The sequence below is a fragment of the Cyprinus carpio genome, chromosome A5 (genome assembly GCF_018340385.1).
Source record: "Cyprinus carpio isolate SPL01 chromosome A5, ASM1834038v1, whole genome shotgun sequence".
Lineage (NCBI taxonomy): Eukaryota > Metazoa > Chordata > Actinopteri > Cypriniformes > Cyprinidae > Cyprinus > Cyprinus carpio.
In genome coordinates this window covers 15,255,748-15,281,483 of record NC_056576.1, presented here as the reverse complement: position 1 = coordinate 15,281,483, position 25,736 = coordinate 15,255,748, and the positions used below count along the sequence as shown (strand labels likewise).

General features: G+C 35.8%; 1 protein-coding gene across 14 annotated transcripts in view; it reads right to left on the bottom strand.

Moving 5' to 3' along the window:
* LOC109079703 (transient receptor potential cation channel subfamily M member 3-like) overlaps window positions 1–25,736 on the bottom strand; it is a 126,436-nt gene that overhangs the window by 46,646 nt on the left and 54,054 nt on the right. For all 14 annotated transcript variants that reach the window (XM_042754771.1, XM_042754763.1, XM_042754793.1 and 11 more), the window contains exons 2-6: window positions 3,988–4,067; window positions 3,376–3,577; window positions 2,245–2,458; window positions 1,914–2,038; window positions 857–1,028 (exon numbers count right to left, since the gene is read on the bottom strand). In XM_042754771.1, the coding sequence (XP_042610705.1) occupies window positions 857–1,028; window positions 1,914–2,038; window positions 2,245–2,458; window positions 3,376–3,577; window positions 3,988–4,067 (793 nt within the window). The remainder of the gene's footprint in view (window positions 1–856; window positions 1,029–1,913; window positions 2,039–2,244; window positions 2,459–3,375; window positions 3,578–3,987; window positions 4,068–25,736) is intronic.

Below are 25,736 nucleotides of genomic sequence, written 5' to 3'. Positions count from 1 at the left end.
AACTAATCAAAGTATGCATGAGCAGGCCATATTCAGTGTATAAAGGACACTTTTCAATGACCCTAAATGATCCACATGAGCACAAACAAAACTGAGGCATCCTTTTTGTGTGTTCATGATTTACTGCATTTTCACCGGCTCTAATCTAAATGTGTTCCTTCAGATGAATGATGTTTACTTGATATCTTTATGCGAGTAAATGGACTGTATGGATATTAACTGGTGGAGTGCAGTTGAAGAGGCCTTTGTGCTCTCAGTGCAGTCAGCTCTGAATCTTGCAACTCGTGTAGCATTTTGACGTTGAGCCACAATCTGATCTGGGCATTTCTGACAGGAATATATAGAGAAACTCCTCTGTGGGCTTTTGAAGATCGGCACGACAGAACCTAGAAATAGTAACTGAGGATAGAAGGCTATTATAAGAAAAGAAAGAAAGTTAGAAAGTTGTGACATTTGTCAAGTATGGTAACCCATACTCGAAATTGGTGCTCTGCATTTAACCCATCCAAGTGCACACACACAGCAGTGAGAAGTGAACACACCGTGAACCCGGAGCAGTGGGCAGCTATATCCAGCGCCCGGGGAGCAACTGGGGGTTCAGTCCTTGCTCAAGGGCACTTCAGCCCATGGGTATTGAGGGTGGAAGAGAGCGCTGTTCATTCACTCCCTCCCACCTACAACTCCTGCCAGCACCGAGACTCGAACCTGCGACCTTCGGGTTACAAGTCCAAGTCTCTAACCATTAGGCCACAGCTGCCCCACCTCTCTCGAAAAGAATTTAGAAGCACCATTGAATTTGCAGTTTGGCGTAATCACATTAACATTAGCATCTCTAATTTCTCTCAAATGTACTCACGCGTGTTGATTTTTTGCAGAGAGATGTGCTTCTCTAGCTGTCTGCGCAGTTTGACTTCTGCTCCATACTTTCCGGTGGTGCCATTATCAGCCAAAATGAAGTGGGAGTGTAGGCTGTTGAGAACCGTTAGCTTACTAAGAGGGTTAGACATCGTCTGGTACGGCCGGACCACCTGCAATACACACCACATGAAGTAAAAAGATGCTATTCAGGTAAAGAAGAATGAAACAAAGGTGAAAGTGGCATGTTACACAAAGTGTCCACATGCACAAGTAGCAACCAGTAAACATAGTGAGCAATCTGGGCTCCAAAAATCTGAGATCAATAGTAAAAACTGCTTTTATTTTGTATTTAAAATGCAAATAAAATAAATAAAGTCACTAAAAAAGTTTGTATAAAATGATGTTTTCCTGCATGATTTGAGAAGGACTCAAAGAATGTCTTATGCTTTAATGAAAAAAAAAGAATAGAAGAAGAACATCAGATTGTCTGTACAAAGAGTCATGTGATCAGTGCCACATATTTGCTTATTTGATCAGCAACCTAGAAATACAAATGCCACAACATCATCTTTAAAATATTCACCAGACCAGACCAGAATAGAGAGGGCTGGGGATGAGTGGGGTCTTGGAACAGAGAGAGACAGAACCAAAATCTTGTATGAAAGAGAGGGGGGATAGAAATCAGTGGTTATAAATAAAGAATGATTCTATCTCTGTCTCAGTTGTGCACCAGTCCCCAGAGGCACACAGACAAGCTGAGGTGAATCTGAGTAGATATATGTAGTGGCTCACATATAAATTATTTATAGATTTCTACATGACACAGTATACATGCAAAGACAACATGAAAATCATTCTGTAGTGATCTGGAAATTCGCTCTCGTAAATAATGAAACCAATGAATATATCAATTTTAATATATCATTATTTAACAAAAGCACATTTCGTGAAATCTGCCCTGACTTAAGCCAAACAAGGTCTTATTGGTCATTTAGAAAAACAAACTATACTAAAAGAGCCTAGTTATTCAATTTAGCTATAGTCAAGTCACTTACATCTTTGCCCACTAGGTCTTCCTGGTTCTCCACAATCCCCCAGGGTGCAATACCAATAGTACAGATCTTCCCTCTCGATTTGGAAGCATGGTCTTTTAGAGCATCACCAACATGTCTTATGACTCCTGGGGTGGCAGAAGGCAGTAGAATGGAAGAGATATCACACAATGCATCAAGGACATTGAGAGCACACAGTTACACATGATCTTCTGTAGAAATTTAGATAGCATCAGGCATATCATTTTGACTAGCATTGTTCAGAATCTTAATAAGAGTAATCTAATCAGAATCTTAATTAAACTAAAAGATGCATGCATACTCTTGTACAGACCAGTATTGACTCCTCCAGTGAAGATCCAGGCCCCAGTGGTCATGGCTGCCTTGATGAGACCCTTGCCGAAGACTTGCTTGAGTTTGGGCTGCAGCTCGAAGTTCTGAAGTCCTCCATGAACAGAGATGAGCAGTTTGGGAAGCTCCAGCTGCCACTCCTTTGTCATCAGATGCAGCAGTAAGTCTGGCTTAGTGTCGTAAGACACTCGTACATACTGACAAAACATAAAAGTAAAATAATCTTGAGATGAGAATATTTCTAAGATGTCACAATATCATTTAAAAGTTGGAATCTGAGTCTGTAAGATGCTTTCATGTTTTTGAAAGAAGTATTTTATGCTTAACAAGACTGCATTTGTTTAATCAAAAATACAGTAAAATAGTAATATTGTAAAATATTATTACAATTTAAAACAACTGTTACCTTTTTTAATATCTTTTAAAATGTAATTTATTCCTGTGATGGCAGGCACTGAATTTTCTGCAGCCATTACTCCAGTCTTCAATGTCAAATGATTGTTCAGAGATGATTTAATATGCTGATTTGTTGCTAAAAAATATTCTTTATAAGACTATTATTCTATATATGATACATTCACACACACACACACACACACACACACACACACACACACACACACACACACACACACACACACACACACACACACACACACACACACACACACACACACACTTAACTGGTGCTTTGGTGATCAAAGGACAGAAAAGTTTTTCTCTGGAACTGGCTTTGGAATCAATCAAAACGTAGTAAAATTTGCTGTTCCACTTAAACCACTGATGTCCTTAGTGTAGTGTTAAAGTATTACAGCCAAATTTCTGGTATGCAGTGTCCACTTATCGTTATTCAAAAGATTTCCAATTAAAAAAATTGTCCCACCCTACACATTGTCTGATTGAATATCCTCTTAAATACTGTACATCACTTTACAGCAGTAAAATGGATAATACTTCAAAGCTGGCGGGATCTACAGACATTAATAACTGCCTCACAAAAGGAATTTAATTCTAAAAGGTTCATGAATATTTTATCTTACTTATGTAATATTTTGTAGAGTTATAATCACTTTGAACATCAAATCATTGTTAACAACAGACTGAATAGGTCTACCATTGCTTTGTTGGAGTGTCCACCTCCCTGGAACTCAATGGTTCCAAAGGCGTCAGTGGGACTGAGCTGGGTGTGCTTGCTGATGGACCACTTCTCTGACAAGCTGTCATTCTTTGGCACACGCTCTGACTTCTCATTCTGATTGGATGAGATGCTGGGGGGCAGGCCAACATGTTGACCAATTAGACGGCCACAACAGCACCTGTGTCAGAACACAACCAGTGAGAAAATAAGTGAATGTCCTTCAAATCAGAAGTCAAGACTGTCAGCAAGTAATCTACAAAAGACATTACTTGAGGATTTCAGAATTATTAGAGAGGCTTTGAGATTTACATTTCAGTGCCAGATTAATTATAGTAAAACAAATTCTTTCCATCTTAAAAATTGTCTATAAAAGTAGCAAGACATCTTTTAGAAGTGTTCCCTCACTCAGTGTGACTGTATCTTTAGATGCTCTAACCGTTTCTAACAACGCTGCACTAATGAAGAACAATTTCTCTTTCGTTAATAGTACAAACACATTTAGGTTCATCTAAATACAGTTTAAATTTGCTATTTGTGTGATTAAAATGTACAATTTGCACAGACTACTGCAGTATTTGTGGTACTTACCTATGGGGGTCTTTGGTGCTTACAATAATGTGCACACATTCTCTCTTGCTGAAAGCTCTTTCTATCCATGATTTCTGTGCCTGGGGAGAAACACAATAGATATAAGTTGCAGAAATCACTAGAGGTAGAAATGTCAGCTTCCTGCATCCACTTAAGAGACCAGTAAATCCCAAACTTAAAATAACCAAGGTACACATTTGATCAGCCTTTTTTTTATATATATACTGCAGCACCAGAAACTAGTGCTTTATCATGCAGTACTTCAGTCCAGTTTTAACAGGATTACCTATTATCAAATTAACACACTGTCTGTTTGCTTGAATAGTTTGTTGTTTAATTCAACAACAGCGGCACCATCTGTGAACGCACCTCAAAAACAGCAAGTGGTTACACAGGCACTTACCCCACAACCATGCTTCCTACGGTACACCATTACTCTTATAAAAAGCTAGCCTGAGGGAGAGAGGGAGGTGGTACTGGGGTTAAGCTTTTTCAGGGAAACCCCCATGTGATGACCACCCACATTCACACATCGTTACGCCAACATGAACATGGATAATGTAGATCTGACTGAACTCAATGCTGATAGAACTGCTGTGAGAAAAGCTCTCTGCTCTGGTGTTAGTCAAAAGCAATGCATTAACCTTTTCTGTTTGAGGTCTTAGAGACCCTAAGGCCATTTTAATTACTAATTTTATGAGAACTAATTATAAACAAAATTAATAGTTCATATTTGGAATGTTACATTACTTACTTTTAACATAAATTCATGTTGTGGATGTTCCAACATTACAAAATAATAAATATTTTATGCATCTCTAATAAATACAACAATTTTTCACATGCTAACATTCACTCATTGGTGATATATATAGCAGCATAGGAGCACATCCGTTGTTTATTTTGATTTGTTTCACTGTATTATTCTATAATGTGTCAAACTGACCACAAACAGAAACCACAAATACTGTATTAGATAAGTCATATTACAAACCTACCTACTACAACAGAAAAGTTAAATCTTAATAATATCTGCTTTAATGGGTCACAGGTTGTGTTATTATAGTGTGATTGAGAATTTATTTATTTAAGTTACATTTTTAGTATTTTTTTTATTACTTTTCAAATATCTATTTATATTTATATATGTATACTGTAGTTTTTTAATTAATTTTAAATTCAGTTTGAGTTATTTTAGAACATTGAGTTGGAGTAAAAATTCAAATGTTATTTCATTTAAGTTAATTATTATTTTATTTTAAAGTAAGAATTTTTTTGTTTGGTTTTAGTTAACTATAATAACCCTGGTCAGAGGAACATATTAAAAGAATGTAAAGGAAAAATAAAGGTAAATTGCAAAATTACTAATATTTCCATTCATACAGCACTGGGGTCTCTTAAACCCCAGTTTCAACAACACACAATCAAAAGAACATGAGGGTTAACAGAAGACTGCAGAGCCAAATGTGCTAATATTAACTGTCAAGCAAAAGAGAAGTAAAATAGTTTGGGAAGTAACAGCCAAATTATATTAAACCCAACTGGGATCCCAAGGCGTTGTGCCTCAGTAATTCTGCTTGTGTGTGAGGAACATAATCAGTTTAGTCTCCAGTGTATTCCTGTGTGTGGTTTTAATGCGATAAAGTCAGGTAAGCTATATAAGATATCAAGAAATATAGCACACATTCAAAAAAATTATTAGTTAAAGAGACCTCATAAACTTCTCATACTCTTGTTTTCTTTCTTTCTCATCTTGTTTGTGAGTCTTGACATGATTTGCAGGGATCTCCAGTCACAGCAGAGAGCTGCCAAAAGCTTGTGGTGTAATTAAGATTTGTCCTCAGGATTTGCCCCCTGATAAGCAAAGAACAGATTTGCTCCTTGTTGGAAGTATCTCACCATCTATAGGGGATCTGTGCCAACAGGTAATGTTATGGAAAGTGGAGCTTTTGGGCATGTAGACAACAAAAGCCAAAAGGAAATAAATAAATAAAAAAAACAAAAACATAACATTGGTTACATCAGATAACATTAACTTTTCAAAGTATTATCAAGCCCCAAAAAAAAAAAAAAAAAAAAGTTTACTTGGGAAAGAAAATATGTATAACATTTTCATATTGGATTTTTTTAAATGTATGATATTTTACATTAGATTCAAACATTTCTTAGGGTACAAGGGCCAATGGCAAAGTTAGTGCTATTTTTAGAACTTCAAAAATACCATTTGAATGATTTAAATTAACTGTAATTTGTATATTTTACTTAAAATCTTAAAATATATTTTTATTATTAACGTTCTATTTTTCTCATTTAAATTGAGACACAACTATTGAATCATCAGAAATTACCTGCTCTTTTTCTTCATCTTCAAAAAATAAATCCAGAAGTCAGTTACCTATCATAATTTTGCAATCCAAATTTTCACAGCGGCAGCTTCTGTTCTGTTGAAAGGCTATGGACTTTAGAGGCCAAACATGCATGCTTGTGGCCTTGTTAGCTGAAGTTGAATGTGTTGGGACTTCAGGATTAATCCCTTCTGAAAGTCTCTCAGAACGAAAAAAAAAAGTTGAGACGCCCCTCTCAAATCCTGTTCCGCTAACCCAATTTGACACCTCTACAATAACAAACTCCCAACAGCGGCATCCAGATGGGAACATACATGTTTCCCTTTCTCACAATCAGACACACACTGTGACACATTCAAACACACTTTTCTTTAGCATTGTTGCTTAGAAAATCTTGATTATTCTGACTGAGGCCATTGTCTGTCCCATCACCCCAAGGCCTGTCAGAATCAGTTCTGTGCATCAGCAAAATCCTCACAATCACCTCACACAACACCAACAACGAATTACACGGGGGAGGATCAAAGTATTGCTCGGTCGAACAGAGATTTAACAATGGCCGTCACCTTCTTTTTTTGACATATGGTAATTATAACAGCCCTGCCGAACTTACATAACAACCCCCACAGTATTTACTGAAATAACGCACACACAAATACACCAGCACAGTGCTGATACACCACCTGTCACCTGTGTGAAAAGGTGTCAGTCTGAGCAAAGCAGTCAGAGACAGACGGAATCCTAAGCTGTCCATCATGTTTCTCCTCCCGGTTGAGGAGCTCAGAGACTGATGGGACAGAAGCCTGTGGTGAGGGTGAGACCTCAGATATGTGCTATATGAGCTATTTGTAGAGCACATATAAAATGCTCGTTTGAGGTAAAATTGAGTTTATACTGTTTATACAGGGGCATTGCAGGATAGAGTATTGGCAAAAATATCTATAAACGATAAATCACATCATTTTTACACCTAACATGGGTACAGTATATGAGGGAGCAGTGCTTTTGGACAGGGAATAGAGAGTGCTACTCAGGTTAAACAGTGTAAGATTAATAAATTAATTTGATGATAATTGGCATCAGTGTTCCCCCTGTGAACACATATTTTCAGGTAAAGTTCAATATGCCAGTGATCCTGGGTAGCAGTGTTAAGCTCCTTTGCAAAAAACAAATGGCACACTGGCAAACTACATATGCACCATAGATTAACCAGTATAGAAAATAATTGAGTAATCACTGTTCATAAAATATTAACTAATCTAGAAACACTACTATTCGAAATGTTTGGGTCAGTAAAATGTTTTTAATCTTTTTTAACTTAATTGATCAAAAATACAATTAAAACAGTAATATTGTGAAACATTATTACAATTTCTAAAACTGCTTTCTGTTTTAATATATTTTTAAAATGTACTTTATTCCTGCAACAGCAAAGCTGAAGTTTCAGCATCATTACTTCAGTCTTCAGTGTCACATGATGCTTGAGAAAACATGCTAATATGCTGATTTGGTGCTCAAGAAACATTTCTTATCATCAATGTTGAAAAAAGTTGTGTTGCTTAAATATTTGTGGAAACATGATATATTTTTTTCAGGATTCTTTAGTGAATAGAAATTTCAAAAGTTCAGCATTTATTAAAAATATAAATCTTCTATAACACTGTAAATATCTGCACTGTTACTTACAATTTACTGCATAACTGCTGGATAAAAGTTTGAATTTTTAAAGTACTAAAACAGTCTTACTTACCCCAAACTATTAAACAGTAGTGTATGTTTAACTTCAGTTATCTAAAACTAAACTATATGCTGCACATTGAGTACAAATAATCTAACATTTAATATGTTTTTTTTACACAATAATTTACTAACTTTTAAAGTGTTGCAGACTCTATATAATGCAAATATGATGTATATAATGCGAATCCACCAGACAAAAAATCCTTAAGGGATAGTACCTTATATTACATTTATGAAGTTTCATAGAAGATGACAATTCTCATGCACATTGTACAGCCGTTGTATTTGACATGTGCATCCCCCCCCCCGGCTAATGGGCCTGAGTTGAGGATGGATGAGATCATAACAATCTTCTTCAGGCACTGAAATACCTGTAAATGGATTTTGGAGCCTCCATAGAGGACAGATCAAGAGGTTTCACCAGGAAAAAAAGAGAAGGCACAAGAAAAGGCTTTTCCATTCCATTAAGTATGGAATCAGCTGAAAGCATCTACGAGGTCACCTAGAGGTAACACGAATTTACTCAGAAGGTTGACTGCTGAAATTTGCATAGAAAACTGATTGCTTGATTGCTATCATCAGATGCACATGTGTATACAGACCCTTTCCCCCACACAAATATCCTATATAAATGAACATAAGATGGCTTTCCAAGTTTACTTTCACTATTTAGTTCCATACTTGCAAACATGGAGTTCAAAAACCAGAGGGAAAGACTATTAATGTATTCAACCACCTAAACAATGTTGGCCAACCAGTTTTAAAATCCTAATTTTGATCGTGAACAACATGGCTATGGTGGTCCACCAGCCAGACTACCATCAAACTAGCATTAATCAGCAAAAAACAGCTTGGACCAGCATGGTTAAACTGGTTAAAACTGCCTTCTAGCAAAAATCAAACAGACTCTGATCTATGATAAAACCTCTATTAGGAAAAATTCCTATATACGTTTGCATTTTGCAACTACACACATTCTCTCTTTCAAATGCACACTCAATATCTGTCTATATAATCTACTATAATCTTTGACAGGCACTGAGACAGTTCTCTCCTGTTCTCTTCCTTTTCAGCATCCTGTGGCTTAGCTGCTCAGTTTGGCATGAAAACAAGCAGTCCATCACACAAACCCTTATACATACGTCTCTACACTATTCTCACTTAAAACCCCCAACACTAAATAACCCCAACTTTAGTGAATGTCCTAAACGGTTTGTTCTGTGGTCATCTGGACGTTTCAAAACATTGCGTGTGTGCAGAGTTAAAAAAAGAAGGGTATTGCCCAGAGTTACATCACTTACCAAAGATAATTTACAGAATGTACAAAGTTGATGGGCTTCAGAATTAATCCTCTTAAAAAAATGTAAAGTCATGAGGCAATGTATTTCCTATTATTCTTAAGAAAAGCTGTGACTATAAACAACACAGGCAAGCAATCATGGGATCCCTTTATACCTAGCATTAACATGCGTTTCACATCTGGGTGGTAACTGGACAATTTTTTTGCAGGATTGCACATACAACTTAATTCAGAAGCATCTCCATCAGACTTGTCTCCACACAAAGCAAAAGTTGCCACAAATCCGTTGACAGAAAGATGCTTTCCATCTTTAGGAATCCAGGACATACAGGATGTCAATAGAATTTAGAAGTGAAGCAAACACAAGAAAAAGTATTAAAGCACTCTCTTTGCAGATAGAAATGAGATTCCAATCTAGCAAAATAATCAAATATCACTGATTAAATTGTGTGGAAAAAATCATAACCTTCATTAAATGTGTTCAAAATCCATCCCAGACCATCTCCAAAAGTGGTTTTATTAATTACGATAATTGAAAAAGCATGTTAATGCCAGGTCTTAGATGTAGCTGTTCATAGAGCAATGCCAATAAAGATATTTCACATCACAGAGGCCTTTAAAAAAGTAAATATGTTCTTATATTTTATGCCTTGCCATAACACCCAAGTATGTTTCATTTCAAAGAACTAAGGCACGCTACAAATATATTTATGGAGGCACTCACGTTCCACAACCACAGCAATGTTCTGAAGCCAATTCAATCAGCATTTGATTTGATACGTACAGGCTCTCCTGGCTCACAAAGAAGTGCTGTATTGCTTGAGAAACCCCAGAAACCTCTATCAAACAAAGGCTAACTAACATAAGCTGGTATAAAATCCTGCCAGTTCCAGAGAAATGCAAATCCCTGTAGGCAGAATAGGATTAGTCTGTATAAAATAATGACCATAACTTAGCAGAGTCTCTTCATGCAATAATAGAAGAATGTCACACAATATGGAAGGAAAGGTAGATAAAGAAGAAGAAGTTACAGACTATGAGCAAGTGTGTGAATGCAAATAAGCCTCTAAGTGTGTGTGCGGTGTGTAGGGAAAGAGATAGGCACACATAAGCAGTAATTGAGTGACTAAAGCAGGGAGACAGAGCTTGTTTAACCACGTCGAGGACAATCCATCTGTAGACCTGCAGAATAAGCATGGGCTCCCTTTCCCATAGGCCTCCCCAGTCCCAGAATGCGCCACCTCAACCAGGTCATAATCACTTGTGGCATGACCATTCTGCCTCTGTGCAATGACTCCATGAGGACCTAATTCTCCCTGCCTATCTGAGATAGAGACGGAGACAGAGAACAGCTACACTTCTATGCTGTCATTATCACAGCATTGCTACAAAATGATAAGTGTTACAGTAGATGAAGGTTGTCAGAAACGCTCTCTCTTCTTGGCAGAAAGATGAAATATTAATCTTTCAGCAGGGCACAGATTGGCAAAGCCGTATGACGGGATTTAAGATGATTGATGATTACAGCATATGGTGTTGTTTGGTACCTGCTTATTGGTGCATTGAGTAAAGTAGACCTATATTTATAAAACACACATACTGAGTTCATACTACATTTTCATGGACCGAGCTGTTATTGGTTATAATGTATGGTGCTCCAAATATCACAGTAGTTGCATAAGAAGCCCGACTCCCCATATAATTACATCAAAAATGCTGCAAATGTCAATAATCTCTCTCTCTCTCTCTCTCTCTCTCTCTCTCTCTCTCTCTCTCTCTCTCTCTCTCTCTCTATATATATATATATATATATATATATATATATATATATATATATATATATATATATTACAGGGAACTTGAAAAAGACGTACATAAAATATCACAAAAGAATGACTGTGTTGTTTGTGATTCACTTTAAAGGGGTCATATGATGCGATTTCAGTTTTTCCTTTTTCTTTGGAGTGTTACAAGCTCTTGGTGCAAAAAGAAGATCTGTAAAGTTGCAAAGACTGAAGTCTCAAATCCAAAGAGATATTCTTAACCACAGCCCCCTAAAACGGCTCGTTCTAATACGCCCCTACATCTCTACATCACTATGTGGGAAGATTTGCATAACGCCGCCCAAATGTTTACGCAAAGAAAGAAGGCGTAACTTTTATTCTCACTGTTGCCGCCAGCACCATGTTATGGAGTCGCTGTGTGTTTCGTTGTGAAAGTGAAACTACTTTGTTTGGTCTTCCAAAAGAGGATAAGACTAGAAATCAGTTGTTAAGTTGTATTTCAACACTGTTCTAGAACAGTTCAACCCAAATATTCAGATGTGTGCTGCACATTTTATGGAGGATGAGGACTGTTTCCTGAACCAGTAGTCTGTGGCACAAAGGCTGTTTCTATAAAAAGTTGGGCAGTTCAAACTTTACGAGGACAGTCTGGCGCTTCTGACTCACAGCCTGTAAGTACGTTTTTTATATTTAAATAATTTGCCACTGATGATTCAAATGCGAATTTTGAGCAGTAGAGTATGCTTGTTGTTTCTCTGATCACAAATGCAGACATGGTTTTATGTTTACGTGGTATGATACGCAACGCAACGCGTAAAAAGACAGTAAAGTTATTATAATCATTAATTATGTCCGCACTGGATGCAACAGATGCCTTATTTGTAAAGAGTTTATTCGGTTTATAAACATGCCTTACACTCCCTCTGACACTAAATAAACCAATATCCCGAGTTATGCAGTTACTCCTAACAGTACATTGACTGAACTGCTAAAAGAGAACTGATGATGGGATGTGCACGAGCGGGAGACTGCATAGTATTTTAAGGGGTGTAACATTTCCATCACGCGCTTAAGGCATTCGGCCAATCACAACGCACTGGATATCTGGCCAATCAAAGCACACCTCGCTTTTTTAGACCGATGAGCTTTGTAAAAATCGACGCGTTTCAGAAAAGCGGGGCATAGAGGAGAAACAATAATGTACATTATGTGGAAAATAATGTGTTTTTTGAACCTTAAAATGCATAATCACATTCCATTACACCAAATACACAAAATAATGTTCTTTTTAGCAGCATCATATGACCCCTTTAATCTACATGAATCTGAGTAGGATTCTGTGTGCAAGTCCAAATAGAATTTAAATGTAATGAATTAGAATTAAAATGAACTGAAATGCAGAGGAAACTCATATGACTGTACTTTATGACTAGAAAAGCTTATGACTAGATTTTTATGGCAAAATCTGAATGTTGCTTTGATAACACTTTATTTGATAGTTTTGGAGGTTTAAAAATTCTTGAAGGTTGAAGAATAGTAGGCCTTACTGACAGATAGAATGATCAATAGAACTACAGAATGATAGATGGAACAATGGATGGAACTACAGAATGATAGATAGAACAATCGAACTACAGAACGAATGACAGAAAGGAATTATATGGATGGATAGATGGATCAGGGCTCGACAATAAGGTACTGTATGCCCGATGGCCAGGGGTCAGCGTAAAAGATGTTCGGGAAAGTAGACTGATTTGTCACTGGCTTGATCGGGCCACTGCTGTGTCCTCATGAAAGTTTATCATTTGTACATGTTTCTAAAGCTTTGCCAATTTAAACATTCAATCGAAGACGCGAAAAGCACACAAAGCGCAAGACGATGCAAAAGAAAACTCAGTTTCCATTGTGTTCTGTGTGTACAGCGCGTGAGCCCCGAACTGAGTTCCTCTTTCATGTCTTTTTGCACTTTAACAGACAAATACACCTTTGCCAATTTGGACATTGAAGCAACTGTAACACATTCAAGCACAAGAAAATGAGAATAACTGTGTTTTGTGTGCACAGTGCACACATATAGAGCTATGTCTCAGGCCACGTGCAAGCCCCATATGAAGTTTCTTTCTGCATCTTCTTGCTATTGAACGGACAAATACAAACAATATATTAGACCCATAAATTGTGCTTAAAGTAGAAAAATCTACTTTAACTTTGATGGATGGATAAAATAGAAGAACTACAGAACCATATACAGAATGATTGATCGATCGATAGAACTACAGAATGATGTAATGATCGATGGAACTACATAAAGAAAACAGACTGAACGATAAAGATGGATGGATTGAAAGAACTACTGAACTATTTAACGATAGACAGAATGATCGATCGATAGAATCTACAGAATGACAGATAGAATGATCAATAGATAAAACGATACAAACAACAATCAATAGATAGAACTATAGATGTAAACAGAAATGGAGGGAATGATAGAACGACATATAGATCTGTAGATAGACAGAAAGATAGATAGATCATTCAAATTCACACACATGAACTGAAAGTGAGCCAATTCTTAAATTCTCATTCTGCTTGGAAGCTCAGCTTCTCTATATGGACAATAAATGGACTGGACAAGCTCTAAAATGGGACAGCCAATTATTGAAAAAGTGACATACTGTACATGACTGACAGGCCATGTCATTTACAAGCACTGCAGTAAATGGAGTGATCGGTACTGCACATTCTATCTGCATTTTTTTGCCAGGTACATCACTTAATTTAAAAGTTCCTGGAAAAACATCCAACATCCATTCACAATAAATTTTCACCTGCAAGATTATGCATTACAGTATTTACATGTACAGTATGTGTAGAGTTATGTTTTGTTCAGAAAGCTTAAAATACAACATACACACAAATCCATGTGTGACATTTTGCCAAACACCCACACACCTGTACACACATATACATGTGAAAAATAGATTTAAATATACCACTGAATATAACCCTTACAATGTTGATATTCTCCTACATATGCACAAAAAACTCAAACCGCTACAGCCAAATTATCGTCATAATTTCTCGTCAATTATATGTTGCAAATGTTGACTTAAGAGCTCAATCTCTTTTTGAGTATTATTTTGCACAAGCTTGACCATCCAGGATCAGTGTTTTTTTTTTTTTTTTTTTTGTGGGTTGTTTCCATTCTGCCAGCTCCCACTTCTTTTAATTGAGCGAGTACTGGTCTGTATTTTCATGTCAGGAAGTGAAAGGTGTGAAATTACCTTTCTCCCTGCCAAAGTCACCCTCCATTTCCTTGGTAATAACGAGCCACTCCTCTCCCCTCACTTCTTCTCACCCTCTGTTCTATGAATGGAAGAGTTCTCACTCGGCAGTGATTATTAAATATGAAATGCTGGAGGTCTACAGAAGACAGACACTTAGCGAAGTGTGAGGTTGTATTGACCAAATGCTTGTCACAACACATCAAAATAAGACGTCATATTTACAGTTTTTTAGCTGCATGTATGGTCACTCCCTCAGTGACTACACATAACAAATAAATAAATATTTTATAAAAATATGAACATATTTTACCCTGTCAAGCATTTTTTTTTTTTTTTTTATAAAAGATTAAAATAACATTGACATTGGTGTTTTTATCTGAAACTACAAGTCATTTGTTTTTGGATTGTCCTCAATCAGGAGTAATATTAATGCTTTATCCAAAATGTATTATGTGATTTTTTTTTTTGTCTTTTTATTATTTTTGTGATTTTATATTAATAATAAGAATTTTATATATACTGTGGTAATAATTTGTATTAATATATTATATATACACATTTTTTTTTCATTTGAGCTCCTGTCCCTGAGAAACAACTCTGCATATCTGTTCATAAATTGGTTTGATTTTAATAACTTTAATGTACTTGAAGTGTTGTGCACTAAGCACTAGGAAAATACAATTATCGTATCGGGACTCGGTATTGGCAGACACTTAATATTGAATAACTCAGATTGGATTGGGGGCACAAAAACCTTGATCAGGACATCCCTAACTTTAAGTCATACAGGTTTGGAACAACATTACGGTGAGTGAATAATGCCACAATTTAAATTTTTTGGTGAACTATCCCTTTAAGGAGTATTTTTCTCACTGATTTACTGTACATAATATATCACCACATTTCATGAATGGTGACTGGCATTGCCTTAGCTGCCTGTCATAGTGTGGATCCATAGCTGTCCTTTGTAACCTTGAATGGAGGTCAAGGCAGAATAATCTCTGAAAACAGCATTAATCAAGGAGGCACTCTGCCATGACAGCCAACTAATTGTCGGTTGTTATAAACCAATGAGAAACATTCAATTAAACAGCATTGGGTATGAAATTACATACAGTATCTTGTGGTGTCTCTTTCTCCTTTTCACCAACCGTTTGTCTTAAAGTCAAAGGCAAAATTATTATCCTTTCATCAGTGATATCACCCCTAATGGAAGCCTTGATTTCACTGATTTCAGGCAAAGGAGAAGGTCTCACCTTTTCACATTCTAAAGAAAAAAAAAATGTTGCAATCCCCCTTAGTTCATTCTGTCCCCTGGTATAATTGACTTTCATTCCTTCAACCTTAATCCCATTACCGTTGCTGTTTCCCTAGAACACTAATCCAGTGTTAAAGGAGATTATTGCAGATAGTATTGCAGCTGTAATATGAGGGACAGTGCGAAAACAGCTTACACACTCCAGTTTCGTGCTTTCAAACATAACAAACCACTGTTCTTCCACACTATATCATTAGCCATGATTTTGGGTTTCTTCCTTCAACCCTGAAACACTTTCAGAGTCAGCAGAGATGCTTTTAGAGGTTATCACATTGCAGTCGGTCGTACAGAATGCAGCTGTTTTATCGAGAAAGAAGGAAAACAGGAGCAAGGAAGCAGAAAACCCCCAATACCAACACACACAACAGAAATGTTTCCCTCAATTCGCAGCACTGCGGTTTTTCATCTGACCACATTCGCAGGATAAAGTGAGAATGCAGTTTCAATTTGGGGTCTGTAATAAAGGGTGAACAAAACTGCTAGTGCAAAGAAAAAAACATTCCTCCCCCATCCCTGCACTGACAAGCACACACTCACACAAAAGGCTGCATGCTTTTACTTTCAGAATTATGTATTTATGCTGCAGCTTTAACATCATTTATAAGAGCCCTTAGGGTCTGAGTCTACAGTACAGTATTTGAAAAATAAAAATAGCTCCACAGAAAAACACACCACACAAAACACAGATACCATAAAAAATCACACCACAACATTACAACAAAAAAAAAAAAAAACAAAAAAAAAAAAAAAAAGTTTTATAGAAATATGAGACATCAGCACAACAGTATTTGGCTTTGTAACATTCATAATAAGAGAACTTTAAAATGACATGACATATTGGATTCAAATTATAGGCATTTTTATTTTTCATCCTCTCATTAATCAGCCTAACTACCATTGTGCTTTGATTTGCATTTCAACCCTGTAATTTAATTTAATTTGCAGTGCTTCTGCCGCACAGGGCATTGTTACAACACCAAAGATTCAACCTAAAGTCAAAGAATAATCAAGTACTTTTAGGCACATTAGCAAAACCAAAATCTACCAATATGATAGGAATTCAATTTTCCTCAAGCTTAGAATGCTGTTTATTTGAAAGTAGTTTTTATGTGTTTTGTCTAAAATAAAATGGGGGTGTTCACAAAAATGTTTTATTAAATAAATATGGGACTAGTATGAAAGACTGTATATCACGACGGTGCACTCCTAATACTACATGCAATATAGTGGAATAAGTCTCGCCTTCTAAATAAAAGAGCCAGTTGCCAGTTGCCCCTGCAGCTGCTGTTAGAAAACAATCAGTGTCCAGAGACACGTGCACATGTGCATTGGTTGAACCAATTATATATATGTTTGTAGGACAGTTCATGTTTTCTTTTTTGTTGATTTGAAATATGTTATTTAGATGCGAGTTTGGTAAGCAATTTTTGAAATTACAGTATTTCCCCAAACAAAGCTGTATGAAATTATTTATTCTCTGGAACACAACAGCTATTTTTAAAGTCAATGGAGTACAAACAAAATTGTTCCCCAGTGACTTTTATTGTGCAATTTTTCTAAATATCTTATTTGAGTTCCACTGGAGGTCTAGAACAACATTAGGGTGAGTAAATGATTACATCATTTAAATTTTTAGGTGAGCGGTCTCTTTAAAACCGCACAAATAAAACTGACTTCACTTGAATACAAAAGTCTGCCTGAAAACACTATAAAACAAAGAAAAAATCTATATATATCTAGTTAAAACTGGGACATCCCATTTTGAAGACATCACAGACACAAGAAAATGCAAATTCAGAGAGAGCTAAAAATCACCCGGCTTCCTGTTCTGCCCTCACAAAGACGTCACAGCACCGTTGCCAAACCTATTTCCCAGCTTTATCATTCAAGCATATTTCAAGCACTGTACCACGTGTCACTGCTATGATAATGCAGTGGAACACGGACCAACACAGTCACAAGGGTTTTAGGAGGGAAACTGTTGGTAAGACTGGCAAAGAGCACATCCTCTGGGCACAGGAAGAGAGAGAGAGGATTGTGTTACATAACCCTCTCTCTACCCACTATACTTGTGCCAGCCACCCTAGCTCTCCACTGCGCTCAGTCTGTTTCCTTTGAACACAGCTTCTGTCATCTGCCAAGGGAAAGAAAGAATAGAGACAGGAGACTTTGGGACAGACCTAAGCTTTCAGCTGAGAGCCTCTTCATGATGATGTACAGTATGTAATGACTAAAAATGCGGTTGGACAGGGGTCTGGATAAACACAGCTCAGACTGGCTTCGGTCACACGCTCTTTGCTGAACTGATCACACTGTCAGAGAAGCTCTAGCGCTGCTGTCCTCTCCCAAACATCTCCTCACATTGACCTGGAAAGACTTTGACAGTGCAGAGAACATGACAGGGAAGACAACCAAGCTGACTGGTCCATATGAATAGACCAGATCAGATCCGCTTATATACTGTATAGTGGCCTCAAAAACTGGATACTTATGTCACACTTAAAATGTATGAATGGCTTTGCTTTATTAAAAAAAATAAAATAAAAAAATAAGAAGAAATTAAGTGGAACTGACACTTTTCAAACAAAATAGGAAAAAAGTCTCTCAGAAATTAAATTAGAAAACTATAGATACCTGTATAATGATTGCAATACAAAAAAAAAAAAAAAAAAACGCATTTGGACACTAATCTGGTTTTGTCAGATTGGAACATGCTCATTGTTCATTTGTCTTCTGCTAGAACACCTTGGTAACCTCGAGTAACTGACTTTATAGAGTACAGCCACAAAAATTACCTTGAGATCAGTTGGTTGAAAGTAACAGCAAAAACAAAAAAAGTTCTGAGAAAACATCTAGTCTTCGTGTGCAAATACCGGTTTCATATTTTGTTTTCAATGCAATGAAATTCATACATTTTTGAGGGCGAGTATCCTTACTGATAGTGATACATTGTATTATTTTTAACCAAATGTGAGATGAAGAGACAGGGCTGCAATTTTGTGTAAAAAATTCTTAAATTGCTATGGAAACTGAAAGTTCTGTCAGTACGTCTCATTATAATGATCTTCTAAAGTTCTTCCTCCAATTAATATCTACACACACGCACACACACACACAAACATAAGGGTGTTTCTTCAACTATTGCCACTTTGACCCTGTGGACTTTCAGAAAATTAACTCTTAAAGGAATTTTAACACCCTCACTTTAATTGTCCACTAACAATATTTAACAGTTACTGATCGAAAGTTTTAGGTTGTAAAATATTGTTAATTACTATTATAATTTAAAATAAACTTGTTCTATTCAAGCATTTTTTAATTCATAATTTCTGTGATGCCAAAGCTTTTTAATGTTTTTTTTTTTCATTTTTATTTTTATTTAATTATTTTGCAGCCATTACTCCAGTCTTCAGTGTTTTCAATGAGGAAAACAGTTGTGCTGCTTCATATATATATATATATATATATATATATATATATATATATATATATATATATATATATATATATATATATATATATATATATACATATATGGCCATATATATATATATATATATATATATATATATATATATATATATATATATATATACACAGTCATGGCCAAAAATATCAGCACCCTTGGTAAATATGATCAAAGAAGGCAGTGAAAATTAATCTGTTAATCCTTTTGATTTTTTATTTTAAAAAAAATGCACAAAAATCGAACCTTTCATTGGATAATAAGAATTTCAAATGGGGGGAAATATCATTATGAAATTAATGTTTTTCTCAAATAAACGTTGGACACAATTATTGGCACCCCTAGAAATTCTTATGAGTAAAATATCTCAGAAGTATATTCAACTTCAACTTCAACTTCAATTTATTTGTATAGCACATTTATACACAACTTCGTTGCCCAAAGTGCTTCACAGTGTAGAATAAAAACACAGTAGACACACAAATTTACAAGTACAGAAATTAAACAAGAGCTACTTAAAAAGCCAAGCTAAACAGATAAGTCTTCAGCTGAGACCTAAAGACCTCCACTGATGGAGCATGTCGAATATAAAGAGGGAGATTGTTCCACAGTTTAGGGCCTGCTACTGAGAAAGCACGATCACCTTTTGACTTATTTTTGGACTGAGGACTAACTAGCAACAGTTGATTTGACGATCTTAAAGACCTAACTGAAATGTAGGGCTCTATGAGATTGGAAATATAATTTGGAGACAAATTATGTAAAGCTTTAAAAACAACCAGTAAAATCTTGAAATCAATCCTAAACTTGACTGGTAACCAATGAAGAGAACGCAGCACCGGAGTGATGTGCTCTCTTTTTTTGGTGCCCGTCAAAAGTCTAGCTGCAGCATTCTGTACAAGCTGCAGACGTGACAGTTGTCGGTCCCTACATAGAGGGAATTACAGTAGTCCAGTCGCGAAGAAATAAAAGCATGAACAACAGTCTCCAAATCATTAAAACTAAGAAAAGGTTTAAGCTTAGCAATAATTTTAAGATGATAAAAACTACTTCTTACAACTGAGTTGATCTGTTTATCAAAGCTAAGCAATGAATCAATAATGACCCCAAGATTTCTCACATTGTCCTTCACAGTCATCTCCAAAGGAGCAAGAATACTGACTACGTGCTCTTTAAAATTTGATGGCCCAAGTATTATGATTTCAGATTTTCTTTCATTAAGCTAAAGAAAATTATTAGAGAGCCAAATTTTAATTTCGTTCAGACAGAGTAACAAAGATTGCAAAGACTGTTCATCTCCAACTTTAAGGGGAAAATAAATCTGTGTGTCATCTGCGTACATATGGTATGAGATGTCATAACTACGACAGATGGATCCCAAGGTGCGCATATACAAAGAAAACAATATAGGACTTAAAATAGAGCCCTGAGGGAGACCATATTTTAAAGGAACCACAGAAGAGGAGACATTTGCAAAATTAACAGAGAATGTTCTATCCTTAAGGTACGAGTGGAACCATTTCAGAGCAGTACCCCTAAACCCAACCTCGCACTCCAACCTTTTTAAAAGAATTGAATGATCCACAGTGTCAAATGCGGCACTGAGATCTAACATGATTAAAACCACAGCCCTCCCACAGTCAGATGCTAAAAACAAATCATTCAAAACTGTGACCAGCTCTGAAACCAGATTGAAATTCATCTAAAAGAGCATTAATATATAAAAAAGGAGTAAATTGTGAAAAAACAACCTTTTCTATGACTTTAGATAGGAACGGTAGTTTAGAAATGGGACGGAAGTTAATCAGTTCTGTAGCTGCTAGGCTTGGTTTTTTTAAGTAAAGGAGAAACCACTGCGTGTTTAAGACAAGATGGGACAGAACCATTAGATAGAGAACTGTTCACAATTGATAGTATACTAGGGCCCATAGTTTTGAACCCAGATTTTAGAAACCGTTCCCATTCATATTCACAATTTTAAGCACTCCATGATGAACATGAAATTATCCATCTAAGGCTTCCTGTTTCACAGAAATATAAATATGAGGGAAAACAAATCCAAAAATGGGTCACTGAGCACAAAACCAAGCTTCTGCTATAGCCATTCCAGTCCTCTGACCTGAACCCTATAGAAAATGAGTGTGGTGAACTGAAGAGAAGAAGCACCAACATGGAGCTGGGAATCTAAAGGGTCTAAAGTGATTTTGGATGAAGGAATGGTCTCTGATCTCTTGTCAGGTGTTCTCTAGCCTCATCAGGCATTATAGGAGAACATTTAGAGGTGTTAAACTGGCAAATGGAGGTTTCAAAAAGTATTGAATAAAAGGGTGCCATTAATTGAGGCCAGTGTGTATTAGAGAAAAACATTTATTTCATAATGATATTTCCCCCTCCATTTTAAATTCTTATTATCCAATAAAAGGTTAGATATTTGTGAATTTTTTTAAATAAAAGATCAAAAGGATTAACAATGCAGATTTTTTACAGCCGTCTTTGTGCATATTTACCAAGGGTGCATATATTTTTGGCCATGACTGTGTGTGTATACACATAAAATGATATATAAAATTTATTATATATATATATATATATATATATATATATATATATATATATATATATATATATATATATATATATATATATATATATAGGAAACTATATATATATATATATATATATATATATATATATATATATATAGGAAACTATGATACATATTTTTCAGGATTCTTTAACAGAATAGAAAGTAAATTTTTATTTGAATTAGAAATCTTTTGAAACAATATAACGTTTTTTAATGCAATCAACTTACTGCACCCCTTACTGAATAAAAGTAAAAAAGTTTCCAAAACACTTGTAATGTATTCTTTATATAACAAAATGAAAAAAGTGGTAAGTTTTAATAGAAAACAACACACTGGGACTTCAAAATGCCTGAGGTTTAAGAAATACCAATATATTAAAACACACACACCCACCCAAATATAACAAACCCATTTTGCCCTCATAACCAATTCAGGCTGAGCTTCACAAACATTCAAGTTATTTGCCGTTTATATGGGGATAACAATAATATCACCAGCAAACTATCAGGTTTCCTCTTTTCATTGGAGTCACATGACATTTCATTAAAGTGATGGTATAGAGGCACTTGTCAATCATTCTGTCACATATCTAATAGAAGTGTCACTTTCTGTAGCATGCTGCTGAAAGCCCTCGTTACATCACTTCTCTGGAAATCAACCCTGTGAAACAATGTCTTTACATTCACTTTTATCAACAATCTATCGGTCTAGTTTCATAATAAAATGTCTCCTGCTTCACATCAGCAAGACAGCTTATAATTATACGAGATCAGTGGTTCCCAAATTTTGATACTTCGATACTTTTTAAGCACTGACCGAATTGCCTCGATACTATCAAGTATCGAAACATGTTTTGTAATTTGGTACCAAATTTCGATACCTATTGTATAAGGGGTTAATCTCGTTAATGTTAGTGAGCCAATAAGCATTCAGCATGCGTGATGTGCCTAAATCATGTGCTGGTGATTGACTCTGGTGAGGCATCAAGGAAAATGCGTGTTATGTGACCATTCACACTGTATCATCATGCTACATAAGAGAATTTATAAAATTTAAACTATGCTTTTACTCCAAACTCACTTTAAACCACCATAGAGTGTTTGGAATAACCTCAGATTGTGACCTAATGAGGGTTTTGGTCATATAATGTTGAAGAAATATGTTATTTCTAGCCTTTTATATCAAGCTAATCGCTACCCCTGCTTACCATATCTCATGTAAACACACTGTATTGTTATAAAAATAGGCAGAACTCATGAAAATCACACACAAATCATATACTGTCATAATTGCATATTTATTCATGCTTCATGTTTCATCCCTGTAAATGTTTTTCTGGAAGTGTAATGCACATTTGTCTGAGACAAAGCGGGTTATGAATTTGTAATATGATTGATATATGAGCACCGAATGAGCTTTCTCTGAGTCAGAACAACAATTGCGGAAGAGAAAACATAGGCAGCTAATGCTCATCAGATCATGTAAATCAGTGTAAAGTGAATAGAAATTATTCTGTCTAAGCTATGAGTTCTAAACAGAAACGCACTAATGTAAACGCAGCCTAGGGACATTAGTCATGAGGACATCATCAGTGAAGAGAGGACTTGTCTGTCTCCTGAAAAAGTGGACATGCTAATTTTTTTGAAGAATTACTGAGTGATTTAAAGATCTTTAACGTGCTATAGAATGCAAAAATCACTTTCATAAGTTGCAAAAACAACCAGCCTATAATGGTAAAAATCCACCCAATCCCACCCATCGTTTTATAATCCTAATAAACCATAATCAGTCTCTCCATACTAGCAGTTCCAGATTTCTCACTACTATGACATCATAGTCAGTGAAAGTCCCGCCCATTTGTGACGTTCTCTGCCCTATTAGCATATACACAGCCCTGAGTGAGAAGCAGCAGTTGTGTTGTGCAAAGATTGCAAAGATTTGTGCAAAGATTGCTTCTGAAAGAGGGATCAATACCAACACTTTGTGCGCAAACGTCCAGACTCCAGACAAAGTAATCATCATGCCTCATATTTTGTTTTCCAAAAGAGCTTTACTGAAAAAAAAAATGGTAATGAGGTAATGTATTTTTTTTTTCAGGTAATGTATAATGTAATCTTGTTAAAATTGATTGAATAACATTATTATAAAATTATCGTTATCGTTATAGAAGTATCGTTCAGGAACCGGTATCGAAATCAAGGTATCGGTATCGGAATCAAATTTTTTTAAAACAACACTCAGGCCTAGTGTGCACCCTTTTATAGTCTTTGACACCTGTCAAGCACCTCTACCACCTTTTACTCCAGTGGACACCACATTTTTAACTGCAATAATAGAAATATTCACTGTAAACAAAGGCTTGACATTAACTTTTTTCCCATATAAATATTCACTGTATACAAGGCTTGACATAAACTTTTTTTGCTCACCATGCACTGTGGCTAGTGGTTTTCCAAAATTACTAGCCACTCAGCATTTTCATTGGCCACAATTTTGTTGTTGGGAAATTATGTTTTATATGACTAAAGTTACTGCATACTAAAATTTATTTAAATTGATTTGCAGGTCATTTTTAACTACCCATATTAAAAGAATGAATCATCTTTAATATCAAATTCTTACATTTTATTAATAATTTCACTTATATAATAAGACACTCATTGAGGCATTCATTCAAACAATTCGTTCAGACACTGATTCATTCAAGAATGTGTCTTTATCAATGGAACACTAAATCATTGACTCAAATGATTAATTCTAAAACATCAAATCATTCAGTAAGGAAACACCGCTGTGTGTCACTGCAGTCTTTGGAACTATTTTCGTTAACCAAATCAAGCAAATACAGTCATCACTGACAACATTGTACTAAAATGTAAGTCAGTATTAACATTAACTACTCGTTTGTACTCTTGTATAAAATCAATGTGAAATTTGAAATAATGATTTTCAGGGAAAACTGCACTCTCTTGGTTGTGTCATGTTGCTTAACTAGGCTATATGTAATAAACATAATAACTACACATTTTTATTACAGTATGTTTGTTCTGTGTGCAGTTGTGTTCAGTTGTTTTGATTTCTCCACGAGACTGTCTCACACAAGGCTGCATGAGCCTCAAATGTTGCAACCTTATTACTGTCAATACATTATCCATTATCACCGTTTACACAAAATGTTATCAAATTAGAATCATTCTCACCAAAATTTTGGTGCTTCCCTAATTAGATTTTTTAATCAGATTAGTCATCCGGTCAGGCAAGTAAAATTCTCTTTCACTTGCCCCCTCAAAAAATTCCTCTTGACCCGGACAAGCATTAATGTCGATTGTATACAAAATTCAAATGCCAAAGTATGAGTGACTGTGTTACCTGCCACTCCTAATCCACACGCATTTGCCGGGTTTTAACATCAAGTCCTGACTATATATTAGAAAACATAAAATTTCAGATAAAAATTTAAAAGAATATTACTTTCTAACAGGGATGCACGATAAATATTGGCACGATATTAATGCACATCTCGCCAGTAAAGCCAGTTCTGTAATCAGCGGTAAATCTCTAAAAAGACGGTAAAGCCGTTGGTCACTGACAAGCTGTGCAAAACCACGATCATATTTTGCATATGTTTTGCTTAGCTTGTCAGTGAACAATGGCTCTGTGTAGTAAATGCTGCTCCACGTGAAAGCACACACGTGTAGAGATTTACCGCTGAATACAGAACCGGCTGTACTGACGAGATGCGCATTAATATCTTGCCGATATTTATCATGCATCCCTACTTTCTACCCTTTTTTTTGTGAGATGGACGAGCCTGCATGTTTGCATGTTTGTACACAGATCATCAGATGCTTGGGAACCGCTGAAATCCTATCAGTTTAAAGACTCGTGTCTCGTGAAGGTAAAGTGAGGTATCTCTTA